Source organism: Physeter macrocephalus, chromosome 6 (genome assembly GCF_002837175.3).
Source record: "Physeter macrocephalus isolate SW-GA chromosome 6, ASM283717v5, whole genome shotgun sequence".
NCBI classification, from domain to species: Eukaryota; Metazoa; Chordata; class Mammalia; order Artiodactyla; family Physeteridae; genus Physeter; species Physeter macrocephalus.
This window is the reverse complement of record NC_041219.1, coordinates 8,496,467-8,509,777: the sequence shown is the minus strand read 5'-3', so window position 1 is coordinate 8,509,777 and position 13,311 is coordinate 8,496,467. Positions and strand designations below refer to the sequence as shown.

At 33.8% G+C, this 13,311-nt stretch overlaps 1 protein-coding gene across 1 annotated transcript in view; it reads right to left on the bottom strand.

Annotated features, from left to right (window-relative positions):
* The window catches only part of TRHDE (thyrotropin releasing hormone degrading enzyme), a 443,586-nt gene that overhangs the window by 174,924 nt on the left and 255,351 nt on the right, over positions 1-13,311 (bottom strand). The window contains exon 6 of the mRNA XM_024122728.2: positions 13,011-13,148. Coding sequence (XP_023978496.2) covers positions 13,011-13,148 — 138 coding nt within the window. The remainder of the gene's footprint in view (positions 1-13,010; positions 13,149-13,311) is intronic.

Below are 13,311 nucleotides of genomic sequence, written 5' to 3'. Positions count from 1 at the left end.
ATTTTGTTCTAGTTCTGTGAAAAACACCATTGGTAGTTTGATAGGGATTGCATTGAATCTGTAGATTGCTTTGGGTAGTATAGTCATTTTCACAATGTTGATTCTTACAGTCCAAGAACATGTATTTACTCTTATGTAAATTGAAGACAATAGTATCTACCTTACAAAGATAGGAAATTTAATGAGATAATTATGTGGATGCCCAGTGGCAAAATAAAATCTCAAAGAACGATTGATACTATTTTTCCTACTACTAGTATTATTGCCATTATATACCTGACCAAAAGCATATTGTCCAACTGTTTTACAGAAATGACCACAAGAGCTAGTTAAACAATATATATCATGGGAATATATGTATATGTATAACTGATTCACTTTGTTATAAGGCAGAAACTAACATACCATTGTAAAGCAATTATACTCCAATAAAGATGTTAAAAAACAAAAACAATATATATCATATACCAGAACCTGTAAAGTATGTACAAATGTGTCAAAGAGGACAAAATAGTAATGTTACATTCATTTGAGAGCCTGTATATAGTAGACTGTGAATTGAGAAAGCAAAGGCTACAAAGGACATGTTTAGAATAAGAGCTGGGAAGATTTGCAGAACAGGAGGCTGACTGTGCCTGAGGCAGGAAAGTGTGGAGACAGCAGGAGAAGAGTTGAGCTGATTGGAAAGGGTCCCAGGTGGTCCAGGGCTGAGGGGTCAGGCCACATGTGACAGAACCCATTAGAAAGCAGAGTGAATGGGCAACACAATCTTCCTCCCCCACCCCCTCCAGAATTCATATGGCATTACATCTGAAACTCTTTAATCCTATTTCAAATGCCAAGTCTTTTTCCTAACTCCTATAAACAGATGGGATCGTTCCCTCTGAAACTCCACAGTATTTTGCTTATATTACTTTTCTGGCATTTATTTTAATTTAACTCAACAAATACTTATTAAGTGGCTACTATATGCAGGCAGCATAGTGAGTAGTGGAAAACTGTGAAAATCACAAACACAGATCCCTCCCTTTGTGAAGCTCACACTCAATGGGGGAAAGTGGGTAGCCAGATCATATAATAAACATAATAATGAATAAATTGTATTATACATTTGAAGGTGATCAAACGGTATGTGGATCAGAATAAGAAAAATGAATGAAGAAAGGAGTGAGGGTGTCAGTTGACATTTTAAATGGGTCGCCTCTTTGTGAAGGTGACATTTAAATAAAGTTTTCAAGGAGAACAAGTTAGAACTATGATGATATCCAGAATAACATCATTCCCAGATCAAAAGCCCTAGTGTGGGAGGGAGTTTAGTTGGATTTCAGGAAAAGCAGGAGAGTTGGTGGAGCACGATTACCATGAGTGAAGGGATACTAATAAGAAGAGGTAAAGTCAGAGGGATAAGAGAATAAGGGTCAGGGGTCTATGGAGGACTTGGGAAGAATAGGGTGAGTGGAGATCAGGTAGGGCCTCATGGGTCACTGTAAAGACTTTGTATTTTACCCTAATTTTGGTGGGGAATCATTGTAGGGTTTCTAGCAAAGAAGTGGCACTATCTGGCTTAGGTTTTAAAAATGATCACTGTGAGTGCTTGGTTAAAAATATACTGTAGGGTTGCAGGACTAGAAGCAGAGAGAGCTTTTAAGAAACTACTGTGGCAATATGGTGGTGATTCCGACCAGTATAGCAACAGTAATGGTGGGGAGAAGTCAAATTCTGGAAATATTTTACAGCAGACACCATAAGATTTCCTGACAAATAGGATGAGAAAAAGAGAGAATCAAATGTGGCCTGAGAACTTAGAGCTGCCATCCACTGAGACGGCTCATATCATATTTTGCCTTGAAATATATTTATTTATGAAAAGTTTTATAGAGCCCAGTATTTGGAGTTACACAGATCTGACTTCACATCCTGCTTGTTCACTTGCTAGATGTCTGACCCTGTGGAAATCACTGAACTTCATAAGTCTTAGTTTCCTCATCAGTAAAATGGGTTAAAATGCCAAATCCCAAGTTTTCTGTATGGAGTAAATGGCATAATACATGCAAAGCATTTCACAAAATGCCTCATACATAATAAATTCTTGTTAAATGAAAGATGTGCTTTACTTTGACTCTTAGTGTAATTACTGTTTTCATTTCATATGTTTTATGTCTACTACTGGGTTATATTCTTGAAAGAAGACACCGTCTTATTATTATTATTATTATTATTATTATTTCTACAGAGAAACACTCTGTCCTGTATCTAGAGTTAGTATGGGCTCTCTTGCTGTACTAACTGTGGCCTGGCTGACATCACACTGTGGGTGGGGAACCTGGTATCAGAAGGGACAAAAGATGCAAATGGCGGATTGGCCCTTTCATATTCACTTCTAAAGATAATAGAAAACATACATATTTTCCTCTTTAGCCATACAAGAATTTTAAATTAAGTCTGGAATATGTTGGTAGAATAACAAAAGTTGAATTTCCACTCCCCCACTTTTTTTAATTCATATTCACTATGACCCTTTGTGGGTTTTTCTCTGCTTGCCAATTCTTTCCTTTTACGCTATGTAATTTCATTTGGTCTCTAAAGTATATCAAACTTGTTATAAGAATTGCTGAAAAGTGTTCTTGTTTTTAAAGGATCCTCTTTAAATTTGCTTAAGTCATTTGTTCCTCTCTCCCAAGCTTGTAGCAATCCTCTCCAGCTTGGTACCATATGTAAATTTAATGAGCATTCGCTCACTTTCATCATCCAGGTCATTGGGTCATTGATTCTTATTTCCCTTTGCGCTTTTAGAGTAAAGAGACTCTTAATCCATGTCTTCCAGTCTTCGTATCTATGGACAGTATTTTCCTGTTTCCATTGCACTTTTACAATAAAAGCATCCTCATTTTCAGCCTACTATTAAAATGGAAAATTTGTTATTTCCCAGGATGTAACTCTCGCTCTCTCACTCTCTTTTTTTAAAGACTAGTTCTCATTTTTTTCTCTTCCCATTCTAAAAATATATATGTAATTTTAGGAGTTTTTTTATTTTTCTTTTAATACTGGCCTTGAGACGGTCCATATTGAACATCACTCACTATTTCTTCAAAAGCACTCAGTTCTTAAATTCAAATCCACAGAAATTAGTATCTGGTTTCTTGGTTCCTAACCTGTATTTCTTTATAATCTTCTTTACCCCTATAATACAGTTCTATATAAAAAGTTGTTTAAAGTGTAATAAAATTACTATGCAGGAAAAATTACAAAAAACAGAAGTGGAAATAATTAGGATAATTATTAAGGGAATAATTATAAGAGATGATAAGCAAGCAAAGCACTGATGCAATGAGAGGTTGACTGTTGGCAGAGGTTAATGTAGCCTAGTAACAGGGATCTTCAGGGAAGAGAGCACAGAAGAGCAGTGGCAAGAAGTGACAATCAAAAGAAAAAAAAATGGGCTACACGCTACAACTCTAGTTGCTACAATCTTTTCTGAAATGTCAAGATCTATCATATTACTTCCATCTCTACCACACCTACAGGAATATTCTTTCTATAATACAAATTTATTTATACAATGTTATTCCTTTGCTTGAAACTCTTCATTGATTCCTCTTCATCTGCTGGATAAAGTTCAGACTTCTTAGTATTGCATAACAGTTCCTCCAAGTTCTTACCAGATTATCTCCCCAGCCTGTCTACTACCCCAAATCCTCACTATGGTATGGCCATGTTGAACTCCTTGATGTTCCACTCAGTCACCACTGTGCTCCTTTCCTGAGCCAATTCTACAGAATAGTCCTTTTTTGCCATTTTGTCACTCCCCTTACCCTTACCCTCATGACACTGTGTATTTATACATATTTCTATTGTAACTCCCAAGATTCTGAGGTTGGTTGGCATCCATTACTTTTATCTAGCCATCATATTCTTTGGGAAACCCTACTTCAAGTGATCCCATTGGACCTACCAATTGTATGACCTATCTTTCCCACCAGAGGATGAGCTTATGACCCATGCTAGCCATTCAGAATGTCCATAGGGACTGTCCATCCCATGGACATAGGGATTGGCCAATGGTGCTCTATTACTTAATCAGAACAAATCGTAGCTTTGAGGAGAAATGGATTCTGTAGTGCGGGAGGCAGTTTACTGTTTCCCCAAGCTCATTAGGATCACAAGCTTGAGGATTCTATCAGCCTAAACTTCTTTTTAGGCCACCTATCTAAGAATCATCTAGAAATTAAGTCAGAGACAAAGAGCCAAGAAATCAATGGAAGGTAGAATTCTGATGACATTGTTAAAATGCGTGGATTCAACCATTCCTAAACATAACAACACCTCAGACTTACCAGTTACTCAGTCAATAAATTCTTTTTTAATGTTTCAGATGGTTTAAGTTTCTACATTTAAAATGGAAACATTGCTGTTAATACTCAAATGCTACTGCACTGACTTATTTATATGCTATTCCTCCTTTGTATCTTATTACTGTTATATCCCAAGCACTCAGCACACAGTGCCTGGAACATAAGTTGAGGCTTACAAATGATTTTGGAATGAATGCTCCAGCCAAGTTCATTGATCAAATATGACAGTGTTTAAGAACGTTGGCTCTGGAACCTGATTTCCTGGGAAACATATCCTTGGATTGACCATGATTCAATACCTTCATCTTTAAAATGAGGAAAATGAAATAACAACCCCTAAAGGGGATTATGAGAATTAAGTGAGTTAATGAATGTATAGAGTTTAACACAGTGCCTAGCACAGAGTAAGCATTCAATAAACGTTAGCAGTTGATATTATGGCTGTACAATTATCTATATTACCTGTCATACACATCCCAGAATGACACAGTTTATCCATTCCATCCACAGAGTTAAACTGGTTATTGTATATTACCCACATACTAATTGCTGACAGAAAGAGTCTGAGAGACGCCAAATTGGAGAAGTAGTCTAAAACTCTAAATATACATCAAGGCCAGGTATAGAGATTATCAAACTGAAGCCCCTGAGATTATAGCCAAATTGTTCTGAGCTTTGTTTTTCCACATTTGCACTGAAGATTATTTTTCAGACATGCCAGCAGATACCTGGGCCACTGTTTTTCACCACATTTTTAGAAGTTTGATTTGACACCATGTAGGTGAATCCAAACAATGAGGGCTCATCAAGAAAGCATGATGAACAAGTAGACAGAAAATCAATAAAGATACAGAAGACTTGAACAATTCTATCAACCAACTTGACTTAATTGGCATTTATAAAACACTCCAGCCAACAGTGGAATACACATTCTTTTGATGTGCATACAGTACATTTATCAACAGAGACCATATTCGGGGCCATGAAATAAGCCTCAGTAACTCTAAGAAGATTCAAGTCATACAGAATATACTTCCCTGATCACAATAAAACTAAATAAGAAATGAATAACAACATTTTCTGGAAAATCTTCTAATATTTGTAAACTAAATAACATACTTTTTATAACCCATGGATCAATTAATAAATCAAATGGGAAAATAGTGTCTTAAGGTGAATGAAAATGAAACTTCTATATCTCAAAATCTAGAGCATACCCTAAGCAGTACACTTAGGAGGAAATTGATAGAATAAACACCTGAATTAGAACAGATGAAAGGTCTCCAAATAATGACCTCAGTTTGCACCTTAAGAAACTAGAAAAAAAGAACAATTTAAATCCAAAGCATATAAAGGAAGGAAATAATAATGATTAGAGAGGAAATCTATGAAATAGAAAGTAAGAGCAGAAATCAATTAAACCAAAAGCTGATTTTTTTAGAATAAAATGTAAAAAGCTTCTAGCTAGACTGACCAGGAGAAAAGGGATAGACAAAAATTAACAATATCTGGAATAAAAGAGGGGACATTATTAGAGATTATATGACTACTAAAAGGATAATAAAAGAATATAACATGTACAATGAGCCAAATCCTTGATAAGATATAAACTATGAAAGCTCACGCAAGAAGACATAAATAACCTGAATAACTCACTATACATTAATGAACTTAAATTATTAAATATCTTCCCATGAAGGAAATTCTAGGCCCAGGTTGCTGTACTGGCAAATTCCATCAAATATTTAACAAAGAAAGAATATAAATTCTACATAAATTATCCTATAAAGTGGAAAAGGAGGTAATAGTTTCCATTCTGTAAGGCTAGCATTACAGTGAGAACAAAACCAAAGACATTACAAAAACAGAAATCTATAGACCAATACTCCTCATGAACATAGACACAAAATTTCTAAACATTTCTTTAGCAAACAATCCAACAATGTATACAAAAATACATAAAAATGGATAAAGAAGATGTGACACATATATACAATGGAAGATTACTCAGCCACAAAACGAAATGAAAGTCAGTTATTTGAAGTGAGGTGGATGGACCTAGAGACTGTCATACAGAGTGAAGTAAGTCAGAAAGAGAAAAACAAATACCGTATGCTAACACATGTATATGGAATCAAAAAAAAAAAAAAAGTGCTTCTGAAGAACCTAGGGGCAGGACAGGAATAAAGACGCAGATGTAGAGAATGGACTTGAGGACACGGGGAGGGGGAAGGGTAAACTGGGATGAAGTGAGAGAGTGGCATTGACATATATACACTACCAAATGTAAAACTGACAGCTAATGGAAGCAGCCGCATAGCAAAGGGAGATCAGCCTGGTGCTTTGTGTCCACCAGAGGGGTGGGATAGGGAGGGTGGAGAGAGACACAAGAGAGAGGAGATATGGGGATATATGTATATGTATAGCTGATTCACTTTGTTATACAGCAGAAACTAACACACCATTGTAAAGCAATTATACTCCAATAAAGATGTTTAAAAAATAAATAAAAAAAATAAAATTCAGTGCAAAAAAAAAAATACATTATGACCAAATGGTATTTGTACCAGGGATGTAAATAAAGCCTAAAATTGAAAAATCTATCAATATAATTCACCATATTAACAAACTAAAATAACAAAAACAAAAATATGATCATCTTGATAGATGGGGAAAAGTATTTGATAGAATTAGTATCCATTTTGGATTAAAACCCTCACCAATGCAGAAGTAGAATGTAACATTTTCAACCTGATAAAGAGTATTTATAAAACTTTAAAGGCAATATCATATCTAATGGTGAAAGACTGAATGTATTGCTCCTAAAATCCAGAACAATACACGGATGTCTGCTCTCACTTCTATTTAACATTGCACAAGATAAGTATACAAAAATAAATTGTATTTCTATATAGAACAACAAAAAGTCAAAAATGGGAATTAGAATACCATGTAATATAGCCTAAAAATGTGAAATACTTAGAGATAAATCTGAAAATAGATATGAAAGATTTATTCACTGAAAAGTACATTGCTGAGAGAAAATGAAGAGGCCCTAAATTAATGGAACAGTATACAGTATTCATGGGTCACTCAGTATTGCTAAGGTGTCAATGCTCCCAAATTATTTTACAAATGGAATGCAATCCGTGCAATTACAACAGAATTTTATAGAAAGTGAAAAACTCATTCTAAAATTCATATAGAAATTCAAGAGATCAAGAATAACCAAAAGAACTTTTAAAAAAAAGAACAAAGTTGAACTAACAACCTTATTTCACATCTTATTAAAAGCTACAGTAATCAACATTGTATGGTATTGGTGCCAAGATAAGTAAATATATCAATAGAATAAAATAAACAGTCCAGAAATAGACCCACACGTAGTTCACTGATTTCAACAAATGTGCAAGGGCAATTCAACAGGGTAAATAACAGACATTTCAAGAAATGGTTCTTGAAAAATTGGATATCCATGTGCAAAAAAAAGAAAAACATTTAATTCAAACTTCACACCATATACAAAAATTAACTCAAAATCGAATATAGATCTAAATATAAACCTAAAACTATAAAACTTCTAGAAGAAAAAATAAAAGAATAACCTTCATGGCCTTGAATTAACCAAAGATTTCTTAACTCTGACACCAATAGAACTATCAATTTAAAAAAATATGATAAAACTTACTTAATCAAAATTAAAATAGTTTGCTTTTAGAAAGATATTGCTATGAAAATAAAGAGTAGGTCACAAATTGGGAAAAACATTATTTGCATATCATATATATGATAACCTGCATTCAAAGTATATAAAGAATCCTCAAAACTCAATAATAAGAAAACAATCCAATCTAAAATAAATGGGCAAAGGATTTGAATTGACCCTTCACCAAGGAAGATATATAAGGGAGAATATGCAAATGAAAGAATGGTCAATATCATTAGTCATTAGGGGAATGTAATTACAATCACAATGAGATACCATTACAGTAATCTAAAATTAAACAAATTGACTATACCTAGTTTGTGTTGGTGAAGATGTGGAAAAAGTAGAACTCTGGCACACTTTCAATGAGAATGTACCATGGTACGATGGTTCAACTACTTCGGAAAACAGTTCAGCAGTGTCATAAAACGTTAAACATATCTATCATCATCTAGACATTCCAGTTCTAGATATTTACCCAAGAGAAATAAAGGCAGATACACATACAAAGACCTGTACAAAAATATTCACAGTAGCTTTATTTGTAACAGCCAAAAACTGGAGAAAAACAAATATCCAGGTGAAAGAACAAATTATATTATATCCATATATTCTACAACATGAATTGTACCTCAAAATCATGATGTCGAGTGAAAGAAGGCAGACAAAAAAAAAGAGTGCATACTGTATAATTCCATTTACATAAAACTCGAGAAAGTGAAAATTAATCTACAGTGAAAAGTTGATCAATGGGGGAGTGAGGAGGGATGGGAGGAGGTATTACAAAGAGGCATGAGGAAACTTTTGATGAATATGTTCATTAACTTGATTGTGGTGATGTTTTCACTGGGATACATATGTCAGAGCATATTAAATTGTACATTTTAAGCATGTACAGTTTATTGTATTTTAATTATTCCTCAATATAGTTGTTAAAAAGAAAATTTTCTCTTGATAAGTCTTCATTAAAAATGTGTAGACCCTATCATCAGTTGAAAACACAGTAAGGACAGTATTTCCAGTGGCACTTAAGCATAATGATACATGGCTAGAATGAAGACAAGCCCACAGCTAACATCATACTCAATGGTGAAAAGCTAAGCCTTTCCTCTAAGATCAGGAATAAGACAAGGATGCCCACTCTTGCCATTTCTATTCAACATGGTATTGAAAGTCCTAGTCACAGCAACTAAGCAAGAAAAAAGTAAATAAATAAAAGACCTTCAATCAGAAAGGAAGACGTAGAATTATCTCTGTTTATAGATGACACGGTCTTATATATAGAAAACCCTAAAGACTTCACCAAAAAACTGTTATAACTAATAAATTAATTCAGTAAAGTTGCAGGATGCAAAATTAACACACAGAAATCATTTGTCTTCCTATACACTGACAATGAACTATCTGAAAGAGAAATTAAGAAAGCAATCCCATTTACAATACCATCAAAAGCAATAAAATACTTATAAATAAATTTAACCAAGTAGGTGAAAGACATACACTGAAAACTATGAGACACTGGTGAGATTGAGGAAGATACAAATAAATGGAAAGATACCCCATGATCTTGGATTGGAAAAATTAATGCTGTGAAAATCTCCATACTACCGAAAAATGATCTAGAGAGTCCATGTAATCCCTATCAAAAGTCCAATGGCATTTTTCACAGAAATAGATAAAAATTATCTTAAAATTTGTATGGAGCCACAAAAGACCCCAAATAACCAAAGTAATCCTGAGAAGAAAAGAACAAAACTGGAGGCATCACAATTCCTGATTTCAAGCTATATTACAAACCTGCAGTAATCAAAACATTATGGCACTGGCAACAGGTACATGGAACCAGTGGAACAGAACAGAGATTCCATATATAAATCAACACATATGTGGTCAACTGATTTTTGACAAGAGCACCAGGAACACACAATGGAGAAAGGTTAGTCTCTTCGATAAACAGTGTTGGTAAAACTGTGTGTCCACATGCAAAAGAATGAAACCAGATTCCTATCTTACACCACTCACAAAAATGAACTTGAAATGGACCAAAGACTTAAATGTAAGATGTGAAACCATAAAACTCCTAGAAGAAAATATAGGGGAAAAGATCCTTGACATTGGTCTTAGAAATGATTTATTGGATAAGAGACCAAAAGCACAGGCAACAAAAGTTAAAGTAAACAAATTGGACTACATCAAACTAAAGAGCTTTAGCACAACAAAGCAAACAATCAATAAATTGAAAAGGCAACCTGAAGAATGAGAGAAAGCATTAGCAAACATATAGCTGATAAGGGGTTAATATCCAAAATATATAAAGAACTCATACAACTCATTTGCAAAATAATAATAATAATAATCCAATTAAAAAATAGGCAAAGGACCTGAATAGACATTTTTCCAAAGAAGACATAAAAATGGCCGATAGCTATACGAAAGGATGCTCTACATCACTAATCATCAGGGAAATGCAAATCAAAACCACAGTGAGATATATCACCTCACACCTGTTGTGATGGCTATTATCAAAAAGGCAAGAGATAACAAGTGTTGGTGAGGATGTGAAGAAAAGAGAACCCTTACGCAGTGTCAGTGGGAATGGAAATTGGTACAGCCATTACAGAAAACAATATGGAGGTTCCTCAAGATATTAAAAATAGAACTACTATATGATCTCGCAATCCCACTCCTAAATATCCAAAGGAATTTAAACCAGTATCTAAAGGAGATATCTGCACACCCATGTTCCTTTCAGCATTTCTTCACAATAACCAAGATATAAAAACAATCTAAATGCCTTTCAACAGATGAATGGATTAAGAAAATGTGATATATATAATTGAATATTATTCAGCCATAAAAGGAAGGACATTTCCTACCATTTGTGACAACATGGATTAACGTGGAGGTCATTATGCTGACTAAAATAAGCCAGAGAAAGATAAATACTGTATGGTATCACTTATATGCAAAATCTAAAATTAAAAAAAAAAGCCAATTTCATAGAAACAGAGTAGAGTAGTGATTACCAAGGGCTAGGGGAAGGGGGAAACGGGGTGATATAAGTCAAAGGGTACAAATTTTCACTTATAAGAAGAATAAATTCTAATGCTCTAATGTATAGCATGGTGACTACAGTTAATAATACAGTATTGTATACTTCAAAGTTGCAGAGAGTAGATCTCAGGCATTCTCACTCCCCACCCCCAAAAAGAGTTAACTAGGTGAGGTGACAGATGTGTTAATTATCTTGATCTTGGTAATCATTCTACAATGTATATGTGTATCAAATCATCACACTGTACACTTTAAATATATACAATTATATTTGTCAGTTATTCCTCAAAAAATTAAAAAATAAAGATACATGTCTAGAGACAAATAAGCCAGTGTCCTTTATGATGATGATCCTGAGCATCAGGGCACAGTTTGCTCATGTATCACATTTGTAAATTGGTAAGACCTTTGCACCAAAATGTAGAGAGGGTAAAATAATAATCATTGTAACTTCCTTCTTTCCTACTGTTTTAATTCTTAACCCTCTTTGGAATAAATGTTAACTTACGTGTAAAAGCACATCTATAACATATTTAATCAAAATAATATTTTCCTGATATTATTCATGCAGAAATAATACTGGTATTTACAAATAGTCTTTTAGAATTGGTGGTTAGGTGGGAAATAACCACAGACATGTCTCCAAATGCATCTAAAGCTAACTTAATAAATTATTTTCTGCATTATATTTTAAGAATCAATACAGTTGAATGAACCAAATGTGCATCCAGCAAAATCTAGCCAAAAATATCATATATAAAAGTGAATATGTACTTTAAATATTTATTTAACATTTAAAATAAATATATTAACACTACATACTTTATATATGGTACTACATGTCCACTTATCTTTATAAAACTTCAAAAATATCCTTTTTGAGCCAATGCAATGATCAGTGACTTGAAAAGATATTTTCTAACACAATTTGCATCTTTACATATTATAGCATACAATGTTAACTAATAACCATTGAGATAGTCATTTCCTGGGTGCAAAACCAAACATTCAAATTACTGCACCAAAAAATTCTGATGAATCATTATTTGATTTCTAGTTATAAAGAGGAATATCTTGTTTTTCAGAAAGAATATTAGCAACTTGTTTTTAAGCTTAAAACGTTATTAAATCAATAGAGTATTTACACAGAAATCCTAATAACGCAATTCAATCTACACCAAAGACAAAGTAGATTTTAATACTATTTTAACAATTAAGTGGCTGCTAAGTGTTATACACTGAGATGTACATGCTCCTGTTAAAATTAGAACAACAAAGGGACAGAGATATAAGGAAAAATCCTAATCCAAGTAACAATGGAAAAAATTTCATAATATACCTTATTGCTACAGATGTCTAGTCATTGGTCCAAAATCTTTACCATTCAAAGTCCAGTCTTTAAGATTGCATTTATTATGCTTATTATCCAGGAAACATGCTTAATTCCCCAAATCTCCCTTAAATAATGTTTATAAAATACATATGTCAGGTCACTGCCTATACCCATTTGCAGCATCCAATCAAAATAAGTATTTAAGGGGCGTTGGTGGGAAATAATTTGTCACTATATAGGTCAGCTCTCTTATTAATAATAATAAAAACTGACATAACACCATTTGTACAGCAATTTCATATCAAGACTCCAAAGATTTATTCATTAATACTTCCAATATTTCTAGGCATTATTTGGCAAACATTCATCTCCATCCTACTGATTTATAAAGCAAAGCCCTAACTCATAAAATGACATGAACCTAGTGACTTTATGTTTTCTAACTCACAGTCCATTTATATTTGCCAGGGAGAAGAGAAAGATATAATACATCTAGCATGAAATAGTTTGGCTTCCCCAGGATATTGAAATATCCAATTGGTACTTGGGTCTTATCTATTCCCACCTTTTTATATGCGATCCAGTCAAACACCCTGTCAATATCTGTTGCCCGTAGCACTTCCTGTGATACTGGATGGGAACTGGCCAAGCCGTCAAGCAGCATCACTTCATGTAGAACATCTGTCAGAAACCTCTGTTTTTCCTGCAATATAGTAGATGGAACAACATCATAGGCGATTCCTGGTTATGACGGAATATGTGTGACAATATGAACAGAATGTGTGTTACTTAATTGATGATGCTCGTCAACCTACATGGTGAGACTTAACTCTAAAGAGAAACCGGTAAATAAAATGCCCCTTAAG